This window comes from Pongo pygmaeus, chromosome X, assembly GCF_028885625.2.
Source record: "Pongo pygmaeus isolate AG05252 chromosome X, NHGRI_mPonPyg2-v2.0_pri, whole genome shotgun sequence".
Classification (NCBI taxonomy): domain Eukaryota; kingdom Metazoa; phylum Chordata; class Mammalia; order Primates; family Hominidae; genus Pongo; species Pongo pygmaeus.
The window spans coordinates 53298200-53307800 of NC_072396.2; the positions used below are offsets into that span (position 1 = coordinate 53298200).

The following is a 9601-nucleotide window of genomic DNA, read 5'->3' on the forward strand; positions in this document are numbered from 1 at the left end:
TTGAATGCCCATTGCTTTAGCTCAGATTCCCGAGGAAACAGGCTTTGGGCCATACAGGACACCTCTAGACAGACTATACTGAGAAACAATGCCTGGAATGGTGCATGGGGAGAGGGGAGGGGAGGGGAGGGGATGGGAGGGGAGGGGAGGGGAGGGGAGAGGAGGGGAGGGGAGGGGAGGGGAGGGGAGGGGAGGGGAGGGGAGAGGAGGGGAGGGAGGGGAGAGGAGGGGAGGGGAGGGGGAATTACGTACCTGACTCTCACTCCTGGTTCCTTTTCTTATTGGGCAAAATTTACCCCACAGATGTGAACTCCCCTACACTTCTAGATTGCATCAACTGCTCCTTTGACAGCTGTCTAGGAAGCCAGATCCCACACTTTCAAGTGTAGTGTTTCATACAATCCAAAAGTGTTAGCAGAGGCCAGGCGTGGTGGCTCACGCCTGTAATCCCAGCACTGTGGGAGGCCAAGGCAGGCGGATCATGAGGTCAGCATGGTGAAATCCCGTCTCTACTAAAAATACAGAAATTAGTTGGGCATGATGGTGCACGCCTGTAATCCCAGCTACTCGGGAGGCTGAGGAAGGAGAATCGCTGGACCCTGGGCAGCAGAGGTTGCAATGAGCTGAGATTGCACCATTGCACTCCAGCCTGGGCAACAGAGGGCGATTCCACCTCAAAAACAAACAAACAAAAACAAAACAAAAAATAAAAAGTGGTAGCAGAAATCAGAAAGTCCAGATATGTGGGTAATTGGCCTTGTTGTACAGCAGCAGCCAAGGGTGAACACTAAATGCTCCCAGGCAAGTCCTAAGTTCATCGAGTAACTGGAGTGCCCATCTGTGTTAGTTAATTGCCTTTATCTGAAGGAAAAATAAAACTCATATCTCTATGACAAGCAGGTGCTTACAGCTTGGATCAAGGCACCTAAGTTAAACTCCCCTGGTGACAGGGAGACAAGGACATCATCTTCCTCGACGTTCACCTTTCAAAGAGATGGCTCCAAGGCCTTGAAGAAAGACATTTCTAGGGACCGGGCGTGGTGGCTCACGCCTGTAATCCCAACACTTTGGGAGGCTGAGGCTGGAGGATCACTTGAGGCCTCGAGTTCAACTTCAAGACGTTCCTGGGTTGTAGGGTGGCCAGAGGCTTACATATCAAAGGAAGAATTTACAAATACAAATTTTCTCAAGGAAATGCTCTAAGGAAAGTGAAATGGAGAAAGGTCTCTTCTTGCTCTTTTGGCAACAGGAAAATCTCAATTTTATGTTTAGTTACCCTTACAATTTCCCCCTTTTGTTATTCTTTTATAGTAACAGTACAATTTTCTAATTATCTCCACTGCTTTGAAATGAGGCTCAGTGGCACTGGAGAAGCTGGTTCATTCGCACAGTCAGCTTTCACATTCCCTCTTTTGATCAAGATCTTTCTTTGAAAACCTCACAAACCTCAGGTGATCCACCCGCCTCAGCCTCCCAAAGTGCTGGGATTACAGGCGCAAGCCACTGTGCCCGGCCCTATAACCAAAGTTTTTAATTGTGTCCCTCAAGATAGAGTGAGCAGAGGGGTCTGTGTATGTCTGTATTGTGCTTTGTGTTTTACAGAACATTTACTCTTTATAAAGCATATATTTCTAACCTAGGAAAATATCAAATGGAAAAGGGATGGGAATACCTTTGATATGTACATTCAGCAGAACTACGTGCTGCCGGGTACAGTCGCATGAACATATACACATCTCCACTTCCTGTGAGATAAAATTTTAAGAAGAAAATTTTCTTTAGGAATCAGTGCTCCCCCAGGCCTTATTTACAATGTTTGGCTTACTGTCAACCTGTGAGTCTGTCCACCAACCCTACAGGCCCTCATATCCCTCCCTTCTCAAATGCCTACCTCTTCCCTTCCCTTCCCCGCCACCATCAGAAAACAGGCAGAGATATACACAGCCATCAGCTTCTCAAACTTGATTTTATTGTAATCATCGCCGTTGGTGGTGAGGATTTGTCCAATTTGGTTTCTCCATGTTTAATTAGTCTTCCTCACCCTCCTCTGACGATCCTTCAGATGCGTCTGGGTCTTCTTCCTCCTGTGAAGATCCTTCAGATGAGTCTAGGTCTTCGTCCTCTTGTGAAGATCCTTCAGATAGCCCTAGGTCTTTATCCTCCTGGAAAGATCCTTCAGGTAATTGTAGGTCTTCATCCTGCTTTGAAGATTCTGCAGATGAGTCTAGGTCTTCGTCCTCCTGTGAGGATCCTTCGTCCTCCTCCTCTTGGACTGGATTGATGGAGTTCTCTCGGGACTGGTCATTCTCCAGTTGATTTGAATGTATTTTCTTAGTCTTCCTGTAGCACAATACTAATACTGTTGAATATTCTGATGTTTTCATCTTTTTCAAACTCGGTTCGAGGGCTAAGTCCCTGTTTGGTGTCTCCTGCATCTGTTAAGAAAACAGGGAGAGGCCAGAAAGACATTATTGTGGGTGAATAGGATAGAGACTGGATAGCAAGGGGGGCTTTATGAGAAGGAATGCAGGTTGAGGAAGGGGTTTGATCCAGAGAAGAACAAGGTTGAATCACAGGGTAGGGATCTATGGGGAAGAAGAAGAGGAGCATGGGTAGGGTCGTCTGTTAGTCCAAACTGCACCATTTTGTAAGTTCTTTGCTATTTTGCAGACCTTGGTCAAAGTGAAACATCCCATGGGGGTTCAGGCCATGAGAAACATCCTGCCTAACCACCTGTCCACAAGGCAGACAAAGGCCCAGCTAAAGAAACATCCCTATCGTATCTTGCTTGGCAAAGTTCTAAGGAACACCACGATGATATTCCACCAGAAAAAGGGCCAAACCACCTGATCATAAGAACATCTTATCAATATCCTGCCGGGCAGCAAGCCATACTGCCCAGATCCCTCCCACCCATACCTGTAAGTACCCCAGGCTGTAAGCGGTGGTGGGATCTGGCATTAAGCTGGTCCCCCACTTCCACAAGCGTCTGCAGTATTCCTGTGTTGCTGTTTGAGCTGCCCCCTCTCTGTGTGTCTTTCTTTCATCCTCACCTTCGCTTCAAAACCTAACAATCTTACCTCATCATTTCTGTTGTTGGAGTCGCAGGGGCTCTTCCTCTTCTCCCCATTGGTGCTTGAAGTGGGCTTTTCCATGATTCTGGTTGGTTGTTGAATGTCCACAGCAGGATCTTGTGGAGTCCAGACTTCCACAGCTATATTGAAGCTTCCCAGTGGCCCAGAGCTCTTGCCCTCCCTATATATACCCTGCTGGTGACAAGGCAAAGCCACACCCTTGAGCTGTGTTTGATCATACAGGCAGTGTCCCAGCCAATAACAGTCCTAGGGTGGCTTAGACATCACAAAGCACCACTGCTGACCACTCCCTGGGCTTGTGGGGGAGGGGTGACAGGGGTGTAGAGGAAACCAAATGCTGTTGTTGTTTCAGCATCCCCTGAAGATGCATCCCAAACTGATCTGCTGCCGCTCCTCATTTCTCCATGTTTAATGTTCATGGTCCACATGGAAGTGACAGGATGATTCCTTCAAGCCCTTCCCCACAGCCATTCCTATTAAGTGATTCATTGTTTTGTCTTCCAGCCCTCACCATGATTTAGTATTTTAGATGTCTCACCTCAAATCCCCCAAGCTAGTGTGGCTACATTTAATTATTGGTGGAGATGTGAATTATCCCATTTCCCTCTTACAGTTCCTTCATATGCACCTTGAAGACCATTTACTTTTGGGCTACTGCCAGGCAAATTTCAACCCATGTTCTTTCACCCAATGTCCATGTAGTTCTTTTAAGTTTCCTATTTCCAATCTGAAACAATAGCCTTCAGTCTGTCAAAACTTTAGTGAATAAACATTCTTTACCGTGTATCCTAGTCTTGTTTCAAATCAGGGGTGTATGTTCATAGTAAATGTAGTATCCCAACATGAATTCTACCAGTATGTGGGGTGGGGGAAGGAGTAAATATTCAAGTGCTGGAAGTTGTTCTGAGTATTTACCTGCAGGATACTACAATCTAAGACTAACATGTGCAAGAATGTGGGCATAGTTAAGCTTTGTACTGGAGATTGTGTCCAGTGCCAAAAAAAAAAATGCATTCAGATTGGAAGGGACAAGTAAAAGTATCTTTTGTCAAAGACTACATGAGAGTGTATATAGAAAAGTCAATCTAAAAAAAATGCTTCTACAATAATTGAGGTTAGCAAGATTGCAGAGTAAGCGATCAACATATAAATCAATTGTATGTTTATCTATTAGAAGTTATATATTAGAAATTTATATATTAGAAGAGACAGTGTTTCAGCCAATGGTAGTCCTAGGGTGGACTGGAAGTTAATTTCAACAACTGAAAGTTGAAACTAGGAACAGTGCAACTTAAAATATCACTAAAAATAGTCAGGCTTAGGGACAAATCTGAACAAAGATGTAAATGACTTGTACACTGAAAACTACAAAAAAAGTGCAAAGATAAATTAGTGGCATAAGAAAAAATTGAAATGTATTTTTGATTTTTGGTTGGAATATTCAATATTGTAAGATGCCAGTTATTTCCAAATTCATCTATAGTTTCAACTCAATCAAACCAAAATCCTAAAATAGTTTTTAATAGAAATTGACAAGATAATTACAACATCCACATGGAAATGTAAAGTGCCTAGAATACCCCAAAAGACAAGTGTTGAATCTGAAAAAGCTCTGGATTATGTTAATGTCAGTGTTCTAGTTTTGATAGTGTAATGTGGTAGCGTACTGAAGAGTGCAGTATTGGGAGAGACTGGTTGAAAGGTACATAAGGACTCCATGTACATACGTTTGAAACTTCTTGTGAACTTATAATTGTTTCAAAATAAAAAGCTAAAAATATTTTAAAAGGCAATAAGAGAGAGGGCCAAATACAGAGAAGGCATGGCCCTAGATTCTTCTCACTGGTTGACACTTGTCTCATCCTCTATAGGAAGTAACAAAACTCGATAACGGAAAATAAATTTAAAAAATAAAACACAAGAGAAACAGACCCTGGAATTTTATTTCAGTGTTCATCAAGCTCACATGTCTTTACTTCATACACCCCAAAATCAAGAGAGGCCTAGCGAAATACCCTGCTGACCTCCAGACACAACCAATTTATTGTAGTCCCATGACTGTCATCTAAACACAAACGAAACAAAAGAAGATTGGTATTAACGTATATAATTTTTTTTAGTGAACCCCAGATGTTGTCTAGAGTTCAACAATTCCATTTATTAAATGCTCACAAGCAAACTTTTAATAATTTTTTGTACTCTAGTCTGCAATTAACCGTGAGAATAAAACTCTGTCATGTCATGTTGTAGAAAGAAAAACAAACAAACAAAACACCAAAAGGCCACATCAGATAGAGTAGGTCAGAAACTGATTACAATTGCTGAAAATAACAACTTTCAATTACCTTATTGCCTTTTAAAATTGTTTTCTGAATTTGTTTACCAAAAAATGTTTTGATGGGTATATCACTATCCAAGGAAAATTAATCCAAATGTTAGGAAAACTTTTAGTGCATATTTCTATTGAAAGATTACAACTGACTTTATACAGTAACTCCTATCAAAAACCTTAGTGATTATGTTTTCAACCAAAATGAAGAATAAAAAATTAAAAGTCGTCAGTGTACAATGACTTCATTGTATTGAACCTTTTTATTTCTGATGTGTTCAGTTTTCAAGAGTATTCTTCTTTATCATATCAAGTTGTGGAACATACTTAAAGTGACTCTCCCACATCACACTATAAGTCAGAATGCAACCGGGACAAGAAGCAGGGAGTCCTGGGAACTGTTTTACTTCTTGCTTTTGGGCCTGTGTACAAGTGATATTATAAACTGACACTACTTTTGTTATAATAATAAACTTCAGCTACCTTTTTAATAAATTTTTCACACTTTTTAGGTGTCTAACACAGATTTAAACACCACACAAAGTACCAGATATAGGATAGGATCTGCTTGGGATTTGCCCCAATCTGTGGCCACAAAGAGCAAGGAGTTAGAGGCCAACCATGTATTTTCCTCTGGAGCACAGACGGGTGAAGAGCAATCAACGAGAAAGAGTTGAGTACGGGAGAGGGATACAATGTTCTACTGGCTTTGCGTGTGACTGAATGAGTGGCTTTGAAAAATACCAACACCATTGCCTCCACTGCAACCACGACTACCTCTCCACTACTACTAATATTACTACAAGCAATAGATTCCATATACCAAGAACCTACTATATGCCAGGCTCTGCTGTAAGCATATGGTATCAAAGTCAAACAGGAAATAGATGGTACATCCAAAATGGAGTAATTTGACAAATATTTATCTACAAAGGAACCATTTACAAACAGGTGGATGCAGGGAGACCATCAGAGATAGTGCTTGTTGCAGCTGCCATCACTCCAGACCCAGAGGAATGAGAGCAGGGAGGAAGTGGTTACTAGAACCGGAAATGATCAATAATCATGAGGAAATAGCTGTCTTGAGAAGAACAGTGACCTCTAACAAGTGATTTATCCAGCCTGAGGTGATTCACAGGGATGGAGCCAGGAGAGTAAGTCCACAGCCCTCACTCTCCCTCCTTCCTCCAACCTCTGACTCTCCTTGGGGCTCCCCATTAGCCAAATCCAGTGGACATCAGAGTCCTGGAGCCTATTGAGACAATCCTTTCTAAATAGCCTCCCAGGACAGAGCAAGTGAATAAGGGTGGTGAGTGAATCTGGAAAGAGGGAAGCTGTTTAGCCCAGGTGCAATACTCACAGCAGACCTAGGAGGTAGATATCATCACGGGGGTCCCATTTACTGGTGAGGAAATTGAGGCCCAGGGAAGCTCAATAACTCAATAATTGTAAAAGTGTTCAAACCTAGTTCAATCTGCCCTAAATCTCATATTCTTTCTGGTACTCTGGGTAAATTGCATACCTTCTGTAGGCTTCAGATCCCTTAGCTGTAGAATGAGTAAATTGGCACAACCAATGTCATTTAAAAAAAATATGCTAGGATTCTGTAATCCTCACCTTTAAAGATACTATCATTCCTTTAAACTTTAGGCAATATTATGATTCAAGCCAACCAGACTTACAACTCCAGTGTAAAACTATGTGTGGTGGGCCTGTACTACCTTGAACTACCGTGGTTTCTCCTTCTGACTCTATTACCACTGGGAGAATACAGTGTGGTGGGGCTATCCTGCCTTGAACTACCATGGTTCTTCCTTCTGATTCCATTACTACTGGAAAAATACTAGCACCTAAGAACAAAGCTGTTGGTTTAAGATGGGGGATTAACCCAGAAATAGGATTCTTTAGACAGAAATAAGCTACCAACCAAAGACCATCAATTCTCTCAGCAATTCTAAAGAGGGAACATATTCTATCTCAAGCACTGGGCTAGTCGTAGGGATATAAAGACCATGGTCTTCATTCTGCACTTTTTGAAGGAAAGTGTTCTACATGCCAACCCAAAACTATATTCCGTATCTGGCATATTGAAAAAGCATTCTGAAGTAACGTCCAGCCTGACAGAAAATAAAACTGACTCCTTAAAGTCAAACATTCTGAGTAGACAGAAATTTTCTATAGTGCTCAACATTTTAACTTTTTGTCTTTTCGATTATTATTTTTAATTTTTTGTGAGTACATAGTAGGTGCATATATTTATGGGGTACATGAGATGTTTTGAAACATGCATGCAATAAAGAATAACCCTGACATGAAGAATGGGCTATTCATCCCTTCAAGAATGTATCCTTTATGTTACAAACGAATAATATTCTTTTGGTTATTTTGAAATGTACAATTAAGTTACTGTTGGCTTCAGTCACTCTGTTGTGCTCTCAAATAGGAGGTCTTACTCATTCTTTCTGTTTTTTATACTCATAACTTTCCCCACGTTTCTCCCAACCCCTAAATACAGATTCCATCCTCTGGTCACCATCCTACTACTCTCTATGTCCATTAGTTCAATTGTTTTGTTATTCAGATCCCCCAAATAAGTGCCAACATGTGATGTTTGTCTTTCTGTGCCTGCCTTGTTTCACTAAGCCTAATGATCTCCAGTCCCATCCATGTGGTTACAAATGACAGGATCTCATTCTTTTTACGGCTGAATGGTACTCCACTGTGTATACGTACCCCATTTTCTTCATATATCTATTGGTGGACATTTAGGTTACTTCCAACTCTCAGGTATTGTGAACAGTGCTTCAACAATGAGAGTGCAGATATGTTTTCAATAGAATGAATTCCTTTCTTTTTGGTATGTACCCAATAGTAGGTGTGTTGGATCACATGGTGACTCTATTTAGGTTTTTGAGGAAACTTCAAACTATGCTTGTATTAATTTATATTCCCACCAACAGTGTGCAAGAGTTGTGTTTTCTCAACATCCTCGCCAGCATTTGTTATTGCCTGTCTTTTGAATAAAAGCCATTTTAACTGGGGTGAGTTGATATCTCATTGTGCTTATATGTGCATTTCCCTGGTGATCAGTGAGGTTGCATATCTTTTCACATGCCTGTTTGCCATTATTATGTTTTCCTTTGAAAAATGTCTATTCAAATCTTTTCCCTGTTTTTGATCAGATTATTAGATTGTTTTTTCTCATAGAGTTGCTTGAGCTCTTTATATATTCTGGCTACTAATCCCTTGTCATGTGGCTTGTTTGCAAATATTTTCTCCCATCCTGTGGGTTGTCACTTCACTTTATTAATAGTTCACAGAAGCTTTGTAACTTGATGTAATCTCATTTCTCCATGTTTGCTTGGTTGCCTGTGCTTGTAAGATATTACTCAAGACATGTTTTGCAGACCAATGTACTGAATATTTTCCACAATGTTTTTTATAGCAATATCACAGTTTGTGATTGCAGATTTAACTCTTTCATCTATTTCGATTTGTTTGTGTTATATGGTAAGAGATAGGGGTCTAGTTTCATTCTTCTGTATATGGAAATTCAGTTTTCCCAGCACCACTTATTGAAAACACTGTCTATTATCCAATTATGTTCTTGGCACTTTTGTTGAAAATTAGTTCACTGTAAGCATGCGGATTTGTTCTCTATTCTGTTCCATTCATCTGTAAGTCTGTTTTTATGCCAGTATCATGCTGTTTTGGTTGCTATAGCTCGGCAGAATAGTTTGAAGTCAGGTAATGTGGTTCCTCCAGTTTTGTTCTTTTTGCTCAGGATAGCATTAGCTATTCTGGATCTATTGTGATTCCACATGAATTTTAGGATTGGAGATCATTGGAAAAATCATTGGAGATTCTTCAAATCTCATTGGTACTTTGATAGAGATTGAACTGAATCTGTAGATTGCTTTGGGTAGTATGGACATGTTAAAACTATTGATTCTTCCAATCTATTCAAATGGAATATATTTCTTTTCTGGTGTCGTCTTCAATTTCTTTCATCAGTGTTTTTTTACTTTTCATTATACAGATTGTTCACTTCTTTGGTGAAGTTAATTCCTATGTATTTAATTTCATGTGTGGCTATTGTAAGTGGAATGATTTTTTAAATTTATTTTTCAGATTGTTCCCTGTTGGCATATAGAAATGCTACAGATTTGTGTATGTT

The 9601-nt window shown here is 40.6% G+C and overlaps 1 protein-coding gene across 1 annotated transcript; it reads right to left on the minus strand.

Annotated features, from left to right (window-relative positions):
* Nucleotides 1-1947: 1947 nt before the first annotated feature.
* On the minus strand, nt 1948-3234 carry LOC129024893 (sperm protein associated with the nucleus on the X chromosome N2). The gene is made up of 2 exons (XM_054472177.1): nt 3081-3234; nt 1948-2435 (listed from the first exon to the last, which is right to left on the minus strand). The coding sequence occupies exons 1-2, from the start codon at nt 3153-3155 to the stop codon at nt 2028-2030; spliced, it is 483 nt and encodes a 160-aa protein (XP_054328152.1). The 5' UTR covers nt 3156-3234; the 3' UTR covers nt 1948-2027.
* Nucleotides 3235-9601: the final 6367 nt, after the last annotated feature.